The sequence below is a fragment of the Suncus etruscus genome, chromosome 12, assembly GCF_024139225.1.
Source record: "Suncus etruscus isolate mSunEtr1 chromosome 12, mSunEtr1.pri.cur, whole genome shotgun sequence".
Classification (NCBI taxonomy): domain Eukaryota; kingdom Metazoa; phylum Chordata; class Mammalia; order Eulipotyphla; family Soricidae; genus Suncus; species Suncus etruscus.
The window spans coordinates 12,842,615-12,857,070 of NC_064859.1; the positions used below are offsets into that span (position 1 = coordinate 12,842,615).

The window sequence follows — 14,456 nt, forward strand, 5'->3', positions numbered from 1 at the left end:
GGTGGTTAGAATGAGATTATGTAGGAACAGTTAAGCAACTTCTCAGTTTATTTTAGTTTTTTTGGATTCAGCATTTCTAGAAAATGATTATAGAAAAGCGATATTAAGGGCCCGGGGAGATAGCACAGCGGTGTTTGCCTTGCAAGTAGCCGATCCAGAACCTAAGGTGGTTGGTTCGAATCCCGGTGTCCCATATGGTCCCCTGTGCCTGCCAGGAGCTATTTCTGAGCAGACAGCCAGAAGTAATCCCTGAGCACCGCTGGGAGTGGCTCAAAAAAAAAAAAAAAAAAAAAGAAAAGCGATATTAAGTGTCCCCCCCCCTTAGTGTCACTTTCACTTTTCTCTCCCCACCTTCGCGCCCCCCCAGACTTTATTTAGTTCTTCTGTTATGAAATGAGAAAACGTCAGAGAGAGAGACTGAGTAGATTGTTCTTTTCCTCAAATTCTGATATTTATCTATACCCATGAGTGTTATTTATTAAGCTTTTCCTCTGCTATTTTTATTTTTCCTAAATTTGTCAAGATTAAATAAGAGGACTGAGCGCCAAGACAGACTCAGTTTTCATCAGAGGCCTAATTAACACTCTTCTCTAGAAGTGACTGAGACAGGCAGTGTGGATGTATTTGGAAGGACGTGGTGAAGTTTCCTGCTGCCTGCCTATGAGATGTCTCCTTTCCATCACCACTCTCTTCCCGCTGTTTGGTAGGTGTCTGTGATCAGAGTTTTGGCATCCATGTGGCAGAGCTCGCGAATTTCCCAAGGCATGTGGTCGAGAGTGCAAGGCAGAAAGCCCAGGAGCTAGAAGAGTTTCAGAATATCGGGGAACCACCCTGTGATGATGACATGGAGCCTGCAGCTAAGAGATGCTATCTGGAAAGAGAGGTTTGCTCTGCTCTTTTGATTTGATTTTATTCTATTTTGTCATTATTTCACTTGTATATTGTCTCCAAGATGCTATATTTTCCCACTTAGACTGGCATTTACTTACTGTTCATTTACTGTAGGCTTTCACTTGACATTTCTTTGAATAGCAGAGTCCATCTGATTTCAGTACTTGGTACATCTGTATTTTGAAAAAGATATCTTACATGCTTAGTCTTTTTTCCCCTAAAGTTATCTTAAACGTTATTTAAACACGGGAGCTTATAGAGTTATTCATAATACAGGTGTTTTGGACATTCAATGTCCTACCACCATTGTGACCTTCCCTCCACCATTGTCCCCAGTTTTCCACCCAAACCCCCCACACCCAGCTTGTCCCATGGGCAGTCATAAAATAATTTATTTTATACTGCTTACCAGAAGAAAAAGGCAAATGGAATGATGGAAAAATAGTTCTGTAAAAAAAGACTTGTGAAAATTTTTTTCTCCTGGGGATTGTTCGAGTCATTAAGGGTTGTTTACTGTTGCTATTTGAGGCTTCTTGTTTATTGTTTTTGTCTATTGAACTTTTTTTTTTTTTTTTTTTTTTTTTTTTGGTTTTTGGGCCACACCCGGCGATGCTCAGAGGTTACTCCTGGCTGTCTGCTCAGAAATAGCTCCTGGCAGGCACGGGGGACCATATGGGACACCGGGATTCGAACCAACCACCTTTGGTCCTGGATCGGCTGCTTGCAAGGCATATGCCGCTGTGCTATCTCTCCGGGCCCCTATTGAACTTTCATGCCACTTTCTGGCCTAATTTTTGCTGTCAGGATTGTAGAATTGGAGCGTGACTCGTGAGGGAGACACCACGGGGATCAGACTCTTGACTTCATTCGTGTTTACAGGACCTATGGCCACTGGTGCTATCCTCGGAAGCACTGTAAACGGCCCTTGAATGAGACGAAATGGGGAGACCCACGCAGCTTGGAGGCTCATGATCAATGTTCCGCACAGTGCATATTTATGTCTTGGAAAAAGATTCTCTTAATTATTAGTGTGTATGGGTTAAAATGTAATGCAACGCTAATGTGACTGAGAAAAGACATTCTGGAGAATAATGGAGTGTTTATGTTTTCCAGCAAGGTGAAAAAATTATCCAGGAGTTTCTGGCCAAGGTCAAACAAGTGCCCTTCAATGAAATGTCGCAAGAAAACATCACCAACAAGCTCAAACAGCTGAAAGCAGAGGTGGTAGCAAAGAATAATAGTTTTGTAAACGAAATCATTAAGCGGATCAAGGTGACCGAGTGAGAGAACGAGAGACCTTGGTGGCAGATGGTCTGCTTTTATATGGTTTTGTATTTGCCTTTTTCCAGTGGTGCCCAATATGCATTGAATAAAATATTTAGTGGTACTTTGCTCCACTTAAATGTGTTGTTGACGATCTTCATTTTGAAATATGATGGTTGAAACGAGAAATGCCTACATAGGCATGGGCAGTATTGTGAGTTTTAGAACCCTGTCTCCTGTGGGATTTGTAAGGGTGTTGTCTTCTGTTGTGTTAGAATCTCGAGGTTCTTATTCCCCACAGTGTGGAGCAAATGGTCTTGGGAAAGGAGCTGAAGGCTAAAATCAGCCCCGGAAACTGCTTGCCAGTGATATTCTCTAGCCACCTGGTTGTAGGAATGTCATTGGCTGTGTGTGGCTCAAATGCCTGTGGAGTAGACCAGAGCCCAGGAAAGCCTCCTCTACTCTTCCTCCATTGCATTCTGTGGCAAATTTGGACGTCGGATTTGGGCAGAACCTTTTAGGTGACTTGAGTCACTTCTTTTGTATGTTTTTTGACTATACCCAGCAGCGCTCCTGGCTCTGCACTCAGAAATCTTTCCTGGCAGGCTCAAGGGATCCTATGGGATGCTGAGGATCGAACCTGGGTTGGCCGAGTGCAAGGCAAATGCTCTATCCACTGTACTATCGCTCCAGCAATTTGAGTCACTTCTTTTATTTGACCAGAAGAGAGGTTAGAGGTGGTGATCAGCCCATCATGGGTGGAGATTGAAGGTGCCAGTCTGATTGGCATTAGACACACAAACTTCCAACTACTAGAGAAAAAGAGAAGTCAAGGGCTTTAACTACTAGAAGCACAAAAACACTCAAAGTTTAGCATGCACGTACAATAAAATGTTTGTTTTATTTTATTGAACCAAAAGCTTTAGAAGATGGGAAATTTACAGGAGAAAGTAAATCAATCTTTGGATTTTTTGTGGGGCTGCAGGAAACAGTGCAAAGGGTTGGTTCTAAGATAGCCCGAGTTCACCAGCTGTGGTATGTGGATCAGCTTTCACTTCTCTGAGAGACCCAGTATTTAGTTCAAAGATGGTTTTGAAAATGAAAAATAAGACCAAAAACGCAACACCTCAGAGATACAAATATGGTACGGATGGGAGTAGTGCTTATTCTATGAGTGTCCGTGAAGAGGCCAGGCCTGCAGTCTGTCTCCTTCCTATTGGAATACAGCACATGTAAAGCCAGAAGGAAACCCGCTTCTGATCTGGGAATGACTCTACATTTTTGAATTCTAACTGGAATGTGACTCAAACTTTGACTAATGCTAGGGGAAAGCCAAATATATCACTTAAGATCAAGAATATTCCCATTATATTTCTGTGAACTTGGTTGGCCACCTCGCCACATTTCTGAGAAGATACCTGTTTCATGTGTACATGTGTTAGTCTTTTTGTTTGTTTTTGTTTTGGGGCCACACCCAGCAGCGCTCAGGTTACCCCTGGCTCTTCACTTGGGTCATTCCTGGCGGTGCAAGGCAAATGCCTTACCCGCTGTGCTATTGCTCCAGCCCCCAAGTTTGTGGGTTTTTAAGTTAGTATCTACAATCTATTCAAGGTACACTTGTTTTTGTTATTTTTGTGTTTTTTTTTTAAGTTAGTATCTACAATCTATTCAAGGTGCACTTGTTTTTGTTATTTTCCCCCTTACCATTACTGTTTCAAGGGTCAAGTTTGTGACAAAAATGGCAAAAAGATGTTTTAGGACTTATGTACCTATAGAAGATCTTTTTCACCTTAGAAATCTCAATGTTCCACATACCAAGCATATCCTGTTAGACTTCTGAGTATTACATGCATTTTCTATCCTTGGTCTTTCTGAATTTAGCGTTTTGGGGAAGTGTGTTTTTACCCACAGCAGATGGTAGGATCTGCTGATTCAGAATTGAGTGGCTCCTTAGACTTGGTTGTTAGATTCTGTTGATTAAAATGATGCGGAACCATCCAAAAGAAACCGGCCCCTTCTCGGAAAATCGGACAAGACTGAACTGTTCATAAGGAAAAACAAATGAGTAAAGAAAATCTTCCAGTTACAAAGGAAATCTCCATCATTAAATGCCTTGCAGACTTTGTTTGGGTTACGGAGGTGGGTGTGGCTGTAAACGCCACAGAAACAAGACTCCTAGGAAAGGGTACCTTATTTTAGATGGAAACTGGGCGTGGAACCCAGAGGCAAAGTTTTCTGCCTAAAATTCTCTCCACTTTTTTTTTCTTTTGGAGCCACAATCCGAAGTGCTCAGGGCTCTGTTCAGGAATCATTCCTGGGGATGCTAATGGGACCAGATGGGATACTGGTGATCGAACCCTTATGAGCCACATGCAAGGCAAGTACCCTACCCCTGTGCTATTGCTCTGGCCCTACCTTTTATTCTTTATTCAGTTTGATAAAACGAGCTTTGCTTTCTTTGTACTTTTCTGTGCTTCCCTAAGGATCCGGTTTTCCTGAGTCTTGAGCAGGTACAGTTCTGGGGTACCTCTCCCTTGGCCTATCTGACTTTCAGGATGGAAGCCTGAGGCCCCTTGGTCTCAGTGCTGCAAAAGTGCTACCTGGTGTCAGACAACATTGAGATCAAGATAAGATGCAAACCAGCTTCAGCCAATCGTTACACTGGCAGGAGTCTTGGGCAGACAGCCAGGCCCACACACAGCTACTGCCAGCTCTGGGAAGTTTCTCCATGAACAGAGGGTGCTGGGATCTCAGAGTTCACAGCCCCAAGGTCTTATGACTTGGAGAGTTGAGGTCCCTGTGGCTGCCTGTTTTACCTCAGCAAATTCAAGTGAAACAGTCAGCTCCCTTGGAAGGGTAGTGAGGGAGAAAGAGTGGACACTGGGTTTAACAGCTGTGGGGGACTCAGCTCATATTCAGAATTAGCTTGTACAAGGAGCCCGCAGCATTCAACTCAAGCATTGAGTTGACATTCTGACATTGTCGGCATTCTGCTGACAGCAATTTGGATCAGGAGTTGATCCTGAGGGGAAACAGCTGAAAACTGCCCCCCAAGTCTGCCCTGAAATTAATTAAGAAGTTGCAGTCCAGGGGCCGGAGCGGTGGCGCAAGCTACGCGATAACCTAGGATGGACCACCTAGCTGCATCAGAACCAAGCATGGACTCCTGTCATGGCACGGCAGAGAAGGGAAGCGGAGAGAGGATTCAATGTGCAAAGTCCCTTTTCCGGCTGATCCTTTTGACCCACAAGTGTGTGATAAAATCTGTGAGCATCAACCGGTCGACTGCGGCCCATCCACTGCAGTGAGCGAAGGGAGGAGTAACTACATCTTAGAGGAGGCCCATGTCCAGATTTTCAAGGCACTGGTTGCCGTACTGGGTTGCAGTTTTTTTTTTTTGGGGGGGGGCCACACCTGGTTATGTGCTTGGCCAGGATTGAACCCAGGGCTCCACCCTTGCATACTCTCCAGTTTCTTAAGACTCTGCAGCCCTTCCCTTTTGTTCTTTCTCTTTCTCTCCTAATACCTTCCTCAGAGTCCCCTCTGCCCTATCCCTGCCCACTGTATCGGTACTAAGAAAGGAATCCACAGCTCCAAGCCTGGTGGAGTAGGATGGTTCCCTGAGAACTGAGCATATGGCCACGTGCCCTGAGGTGCCCTGGAACTGGCATTTTTAAGAAAAGCTGGTGAAGTGTCTCGTGCCTCTACTTTCTCCCCTGGGCTGGGATGAAGGGGGAAGCACAGGAACTTGGACCTGTTGATCTCTTACTAATGGGACCGCTGGAGCCCAGGGTGATATAGTGTGTGTAGCACAGCTCATTCCTGACATGATGAGGCCCTGAGGTCAACACGGGCCCTACCTGCTCTGCTACCTACAGCCCTCCTGGAAGTGGCCCCTATTTAAAAAATAATCATATTAATAACCCTTTTGGGGCCAGAGCAATAGAATAGTGGGTAGGTGGGCCCGGAGAGATAGCACAGCGGTGTTTGCCTTGCAAGCAGCTGATCCAGGACTTAAGGTGGTTGGTTCGAATCCCGGCGTCCCATATGGTCCCCCGTGCCTGCCAGGAGCTATTTCTGAGCAGACAGCCAGGAGTAACCCCTGAGCACCGCTGGGTGTGGCCCAAAAACCAAAAAAAAAATAGTGGGTAGGGAAACTGCATTACATGTAGCTGTCCCAAGTTCAAGCCTCCCATTCTATAGGGTCTCCTGAGCCTGCCAGGAGTAATTTCTGAGCACAAAGCCAGAAGGAATCCCTGAATGTGGCCCCCAAAAAACAATAAAATTAGAATAATTCTAACTCGGGGCTGGAAAGATAGCATGGAGGTAAGGTGTTTGCCTTGCATGCAGAAGGTCGGTGGTTCAAATCCTGGCGTCCCATATGGTCCCCTGAGCGTGCCAGGAGCGATTTCTGAACATAGAGCCAGGAGTAAGCCCTGAAGCACTGCCAGATGTGGCCCAAAAACCAAAAATAAATAAATAAATAAATTACCATAAATCTTTTGGAGTCAGAGAGAGCTCAAATGGCAGAGCAGATGCCTTGTATGAGAGCTCTGAGTTTGGTTCCCAGCACTGCGTGACACCTTCAGAGTACCTTTGGAGGGCTTTCTGTAAAAAAAATTCCACCATAGAAAAGGTGGAAGAGCTTATGAGCTGGAGTGCAGAGGGGTGATGGCCCAGACAGTGGGTCTCCTGACATGGCTCAGCCTCACAGACACTGCCCCACGTCTGACAGGGGAGCTTAAGTAATGCGTCATTGGGGCTGGTGAGATAGCATAGAGGTAAGGCATTTGCCTTGCATACAGAAGGACGGTGATTGGAATCCCGGTATCCCATATGGTCCCCTGAGCCTGCCAGGAGCACCTTCTGAGCTGAGAGCCAAGAGTAACTCCTGAGCGCTGCCGGGTGTGACCCAAACCCCACCCAAAAAAAAATTTTAAAAAAAAGTAATGCGTCATGGATTATTATATCTCTGTAGTTTGTTTTCCTTTTCCTGGCCTCTTGGGATGGATGGATTTCGCTACCCAGAAAGAGCCTGTCGTGATGTTCTGAGAGTGCCAGACCTAGGTGGTAATTACTATGACACCTTGGGCATGGCTCTCCAGGAAGTTCGGTGCTTGGGAAAATGATTTTCTCCCCTACAAAGGCCACTAGGCCCCCTGGTGTGAGAAGTGATGTGCTAAACTGCAGGCACCAAAAGAAAGGGTGATTTTCTCAGGCTGTTCTGCCCGTTTGCCCGGATCTATTGATCAAGGGCATGTCTGTGCTAAGCACCGGATGGACGGGGCAGCTAGCGCAGGTCAAAGCCAGATCCCTCCTGGCCCACAGCGTCTCCACATCTAGTTCTGCTTCCTGGAGACTTTTTGTTTGTTTGTTTGCTTGTTTTGGTTCTTGGTCCACATCTACCCAGCAATGCCCAGGGTTTACTCCTGGCTCTGTGCTCAGAAATTACACCTGGTAGTGCTCGGGGACCTTATGGAAAGTTGGGGATCAAATCCGGGTTGGCCATGTGGAAGGCAAATGCCCTCACTGCTGTGCTATAGCTCTGGAGAATTCTCCCCTTCTTGGAGAATTTTCTCAGTTCTTTCTGCTTTCCTTTGGTTTGGGGGCCACACCCAATGGTACTCAGGGGTCCAGGCTGTGGTGAGTGCCTTTCCTTTATTTCTCAGGGTTGCGACTGACGTGGGCCCATGAGTTGGGGGGTTGAGAGGTGACAGAGGAGGAAAGCAAGTCCCCAAAGCCACATGGGTGGTATGATAAGGTTTGTCAGGGGTAGGGTAGTGCTGTGCTTCCAGCGGAGGAGGTGTGCAAGATTCTGCTCCCCCCTTTCCCATTATGCCCCTCAACACAGAGCCAAGAATAAGTCCTGGCTCAGAATTGTAAGAGTTTGGCAGCCAGACACACCACAGGGCTGAAAAGGGCCAGTTCATTCATGGTGCCGAAAGGTCCTTGTTTGGTTTGGGGAAACCAAATGTGGGCGTTCTTTCTCTCCTTCCCCCGCAAAAGACAGCTCTGTGCTGCTGAGGTATTTCCCCTGGTGGCCAGTACTCAGGCCCCAGGAGTGATTTTTAAAACCCTACTCACACAGCTGTTCGCACAAGATTTGAACAGAGAGCCTGGCCTGACCAGGAAGAGTCTTGACTCTTCCAACTCTTCCTCATTTGGCCTTGTTGATTTGTTGCCAATTTCCTAAAGGAAGGTCCATTTAAAATCTTGGAAGGATGAACCAGAGCGAGAGCATAGTAGGTAGGGTGTTTGCTTTGCCTGTGGGTTTGATCCTTGGCATCCCATAGGGTCTCCTGAGCCCACCAGGAATGATTTCTGAGCACAGAATAACCCCTGAGCACAGACAGGTGTAGCCCAAAATTCAAAATATAACATCTTGGAAGGAATTTGGGCTCCACATGGTACTCTCAGCGGAGGGACCAAGAGCTGAACACAGTAAAATGTAAGGCAAGACTAAGGTTAGAACATTCATGTTGGGAACTTACTTCTTCCCTCTGCACAGGGAGGAAAATGTCCTGGTATTTTCTGTAAGGAGAGGAGAAATGTTTTCTCAGATCAGTGTAATCCTGGTGGCAGCCTTCTCAGGGTGCTTAAAGAGAGACCCCAGAGTGTTGAGTCTCCCACCACTTTCTTTGTGACTCCCTTATGGTGCTTTTCACGTTCTGCCAAGTTATTTATATCCTGGTCTTGGTATTTCATCTTTGTTTCTGGTGTGGATGTTCCTGTATCTACTTTTGGGAAGAACTGGCAGTGGGTTGTACATAGATAATGCTCAATAAATGATACGATATAGATACTTGGATGGATGAATAGACAGAACAATGAGTGGAGGGGCTGGAGAGATAGCTTAGTAGTAGGGTGTTTGCTTTGCACACAGCCGACCCAGGACAGACCTGGGCTTGAATCCCGGCATCCCATGCCCTCCACCACCACCACCACTGTGCCTGCCAGGAGTGATTTCTGAGCACAGAGCCAGGAGAAACCTGAGTGCTGCTGGGTGTGCCCCCCCCCCAAAAAAAATAGGTGGAGAGTTGGATGAATGCATGCATGTACACATGGGTGCATATGTATATGGTGGGTGCATGTGTGGATATTAAATGGATGGATGCATGTGTGCGAGTGTGAATGTCGGATAGGTTCATGTTAACATGTAGGGATGTTGGATGGGTGCATGGGAGCATGTATGTAGATTGAATGGGTGAATGATGGGAGTGTGTGGATGGGTTGATGGACCAAAGCTTCGACCTGTGCTTGTTTTTTTTTTTTTGTTTTGTTTTTGTTTTGGGGCGCTCAGGTGTTACTCCTGGCTCTCTGCTCAGAAATCGCTCCTGGTGAGGGGGGTGGGGGGGTGGGCGACCATATGGGATGCTGGAATTCGAACCACTGTTGGTCCTGGGTTGGCCTCTTGCAAGGAGAACGCCCTACCACTATGCTATCTCTCCAGCCCCTCAACGTGTGCTTGTGTGGGTGTTGGATGGCTTCCAGTGCACAGGGTTCCAGGTGGACTGTCCCCTCTTAAGGGCCCAGCACTGAAGACGCACAGCGGGACATCACCTCATTTGTGGGATGAACAGATGAATACACACAGGCAGCACTGAGCCAGGGGGCTGGCTGGGGACCTGACAGGACGGTCAGGCTATGGCTTGGCTCTTACCTGCTGAGGGACCTTCTCCTTGCTAGGCCTATTTACCATTAACTAGAGTCAGGCTGTTCATCCTCTTCTGGAACATTCCACAGGCATGTCTTGTGTCAAGGGAGCAACTGAAGCAGTTTGTTTTGTTTGGGGTTACTTCTGGCTGCACTCAGGGTATATTCCTGGCTCTGCCCTCGCTCCTGGCAGGCTCAGGGGACCTTATGGAATGCCAGGAATCAAACCTGAGTTGGCAGCTTAAGGCATATGTCCTCCCCACTGTTATCACTCTGGCCCTGTAGGAAGCTTTCTTCATAGCTTAGATCTTTCTTAGAGTGGGACGTTGTTCAAATTGATGTGCTTGTTTGGGCTCACATATATCTATTCAGACCCTTTCCAAATAGACCTATAACCCTACCACTGTAATATTGCTCTAGCCCCCGGTTCTTGCATTTCTTCCCTCTTTTTTCTTTTCTTCCTTCTTCCCTTCTCCCTCATTTTCCTTTCTTCCTTCCTCCCTCCCCCTTCTTTCCTTCTTTCTTTGCCCCCTTCTCTCTTTCCCTACCGTCTTCCTTCTTTCTCTTCTCCATCCCTTTTGTTCTCTCTCCTTCTAGTTTCCTCTTTCTTTCTCTCCCTCTACCCTTCTCTCAGTTTCCTCCACTTGGGCCTTGATGCCTTCGACCTCTCTTAATTCTGGGGTCCATGCATGCAGAACTGGAATCAAAAACAAACGATCAAACACACCTATGAAAATGGTTTTCTGGGCCCGGAGAGATAGCATAGCAGTGTTTGCCTTGCAAGCAGCCGATCCAGGACCAAAGGTGTTTGGTTCGAATCCCGGTGTCCCATATGGTCCCCCGTGCCTGCCAGGAGCTATTTCTGAGCAGACAGCCAGGAGTAACCCCTGAGCACCACCAGGTGTGGCCCAAAAACCGAAAAGAAAAAAAAAAGGAAAAAAAAAGGAAAATGGTTTTCTGCCATGTGAACACATCCCCACCCTCTCTTTTTTTTTTAAAGCTGCTTTTGGGGGCCAGAGTATAGCACAGGGATTAAATTTTTGCCCTGAACACAGCTGAGCCTCGTTTGATCCCCAGCACTGCATACGGTCCTCCAAAACCACTAAGAGTGATCCCTGAGCACAAGGCAGGCGTTAGCCTTGAGCACTGCAAGGTGTGGCTCCCGAACCCAAACGAACAGCTGCTCCTTTGGGACAGACAGGCATACAACCAAGTGGGGAGCCCAGGCCACAGGTGAAATCACCCCCAGCCCCTCCACTGGCTTTCTGCTCCCACTCTTTTCACTCCTCCCCAGGCCCTGGCACACATAGCTTCAGGCACTGAGGTGGCAGTTGTTTTGCAGAAGGTCTCCCCAGGGGAGCCGCCTCCCACCCCCACTCCTGAGGCACAAACCTCTGAGGGCCTCTTGGGAGGAGGGAGAGACAGGGCTTTGACAGACGGAAGCGGAACAGCTCAGAGGGGTGGCAGGCTGTGGTTTATTCATGGCTGATTCCACTCTTCTGTCCTGCGGCTCAGAAAAAATAAATGTATTGTCGAAGAGCCCTGCAGGCTTGCCCGCATGCTAGGACCCCCTCCTGAGAATTCAGGGCGTAGAAGATGAGTAATGACGCTAGGACCAGCTCCCCCAGGGAGGAGCAAGCCAGCGGTGAGGCCAGGAGGCCAGCTCGGTCCAGAATCTGTTGCTCTTCCAACACAGGAGACCTGGACAAGACCCTGTGCTTGAGGGACTTGAAGTTTCTGGGATTGCTCCAGAGAAAGAGTCCAGTCTCCATATCCATGAAGATTAACTTGTTCTAGGGGTCCCTGTTGATTTCAACAGACAACCCCATTTCCTGTCCCCAAATGTGGAGCCATGGAGGCACCTGGGAGTGCATTTGCAACAGAGAAAAAAGCCCAGACCTGGACTCAGCACAGCCCAAAGTCTTCCATCCAGACAGAGCCCCAGTGGAATTGTGCTTTTTGACGCTTGAAAATGTCAAAAGGTGCCCTGGGATGGAGGCAGCTGGTTCACAGGCTGGGTCTCGACTCCCCCAACATGCTCTTCTGAGACCCCCAAGTCCATTCGTGCTCGGGCAGAACAGACGCTGAGGAAAGACCCTGTTGAGGGACATTTCACAGCTATTTTCAGGGTGTGGCTTTGCCTCCGTCATTGGCTTTTGTGTCCAATTCACAGACAAGCCAAGTGTATCTGGAAACACCACCAGGGTCCAGAGATGCTTCCAGGCCCTTCCGGAGATCCAGCCAGGGTGTCAAATAGAAGATCTGCCTAGAAAGAAACCAGGAAAACTGGGTGGGGAAAAAGCTCAAGTGTTAGGACAGGGGCTTGGTCACTCAAGGGCTTGGTCACTGAAGGCCAGAGATTAGATCTCACACATAGTACTGGGGTGACCTCCAAGGGCTGCATTGCTAAACCTGACTCCTAACCCTGAGGCCCTTTATTGCTGGGAGTAGCTGCAGCCTCCCAAGCTCTGCTGCTGGGGAGACCCCTTCCCGCCAAGGAAACAAAACTGAAAATAAATGCAGATAGTCTGGTGGTCAGGAGGACTTCAGCTAAGCAGATTATGGGAGTGTGTGCACGTGCGTGTGCGTGTGCGTGTGTGTGTGTGTGTGTGTGTGTGTGCGCGCGCGCGCATGCGCTAAGGTACAGTAATTTCATTAGTTTCAATACCCATCTGGCTGATGTGTGAGGCAGCAACTTCTGAGACTTCCTGTCAGGGTCTGTCTGCTAGTGGGACACATTGTGTTTGTCTAAACTCTGGAGTTTGTCCTTGGGACTGTCATCTTTTTAGATGAGAAAAATGGGGCCAAAGAGGGTCCTTCACAGTTCACCCTCCATCAATGAGGCAGTTTCTGCTTCTCCCCTGTCTGCTCTGGGGTGACAGGACAGGTCTCTGACAACCAAAGCCAGACACCATCTCTCACTCCTCCCATGTAGAAAGGGAATGAGGAAACTTTGACCTCCCAGCAGGGCCTGAGCAGTGTCAGGGGGAGCAGGACGCTAAACACAGTCAGCTTTAAAATGAAATTCTCCAACAGGGCCGGAGCGGTGGTGCAAGAGGTAGGGCATTTGCCTTGCATGCGCTAACATAGGACGGCATCCCATATGGTCCCCCAAGCCAGGAGCGACTTCTGAGCGTACAACCAGGAGGAACCCCTGAGCATCACGGGGTGTGGCCAAACAAACAAACAAAAACAAAGAAAAGAAAAGAAAAATTCTCCAACATCTGCCATGGGAATTGGGTGGGGGGGGGTGGGGAGAGGACTACTTGGCAAAACCCTGAGAGAGAAGAGGAAAATCTGCCATCAGCTGTGCCCAGCGCTGTTCTCTCTGAAAGAAGCAAAATGTGAACTGAATCACAAGCTTTAGGAAACACAAGAGTCACAGAACCTGATATTGCAGCCCACCTATATAATGTTGTTGCAGGAACAAAGCATGTGGTGTGTGTGTGTGTGTGTGTGTGTGTGTGTGTGCGTGCGCGCGTGTGCCCCTATGCCACACCTGTGTAGGTATCAGTTTCCTCTCTCAAAGGCCACTCCAGCTTTTTCTCCTTCCAAAGAGGTGCCCTAGAGCTAAAGCAAAGGCACAAAAGGTAAGACATTTACCTTGCATGCCGCTGACCCAGGTTCGATCCCAGGCTTCCCATACAGTCCCCCAAGCCCACCAGGAGTAATTTCTGAATGTAGAGCCAGGAGTAACCCGAGCTTCAACTAGTATGACACCCACTCCCACCCCCCAAATAACCAAACGGATGCGCTGTGCTGCTGAGTGCCCTGACTGCAGGCTGGGAAAGGCCAGCTGAGCCCCCTCGCCACCCACCGCAGTCTCTGTCTCCGGGAAATGCCACCGGGCCCGCTGGTGTCGTTGGTTGCATAATACTCCAGCCGGCTCAGTGCGTAGCTGCTCTGCTATCTATAGCTCGGGAGGCAACATATGGCTGCCCCTAGCTCCCAACCTGTCAAAACTGTGACTACCGCGCTCCTGACACCAGAAGGAAGTGTGCCGCTGGGCAGGATCCCAAAGACTGCGGAGGTAATTCGGCGCCATGGCCAAGGGGTACCATATGGTCTGGGTTACCAGCTGCCTCTGGGATGGAGCACAAGGTGGGGTGCCAGTTTGCCAAACGCAGAGGCGGCACTTTCCGTGCTCGGATTGCCTCTCGTTCTCTCCCAGGAGAATCCTGGGGGGCGGGGGGCGACTTTTCCAACAGGGGACCCAAACAGAAAACCAGGCTCCCCTCAACAACAACAAAAAAATTTACCTTAGACACCATCAGGCCTGGCCAGAGTTTTTTTGTTTGCTTGTTTGTTTTGAAAAGCATTGTTTGGGGGCCGGATCGATAGCACAGCGTCTGTCTGCCTTTGTATGCGGCCGACCCGATACAAACCCGGGTTCGATCTCCGGCATCCTATAAGGTCCCCCAAGCCTGCCTGGAGCGGTTTCTGAGCGCAGAGCCAGGGGTGACCACCTGCGCTCCGCCGGATGCGGCCTCCCCAAAAATAAAGGCATAAAAAAAAAGACAAAGGGATGGTTGGCTGTTTAAAAGGTTGATGATCCTCCTTTGGGTCACACTTGGTCGGGCCAATTTTCAGAAGGCGATGGCGAGCGCTGCGAGAAAGCTTAGGCTGGCCGGGGCGGGGGCCTGGCACCG

The 14,456-nt window shown here is 48.5% G+C and overlaps 1 protein-coding gene across 1 annotated transcript in view; it reads left to right on the forward strand.

The window, feature by feature from the left end:
• MSH2 (mutS homolog 2) overlaps nucleotides 1-2,212 on the forward strand; it is a 36,935-nt gene extending 34,723 nt beyond the window's left edge. The window contains exons 14-15 of the mRNA XM_049784341.1: nucleotides 708-883; nucleotides 2,005-2,212. Coding sequence (XP_049640298.1) covers nucleotides 708-883; nucleotides 2,005-2,175 — 347 coding nt within the window. The 3' untranslated portion in view covers nucleotides 2,176-2,212. The remainder of the gene's footprint in view (nucleotides 1-707; nucleotides 884-2,004) is intronic.
• Nucleotides 2,213-14,456: the final 12,244 nt, after the last annotated feature.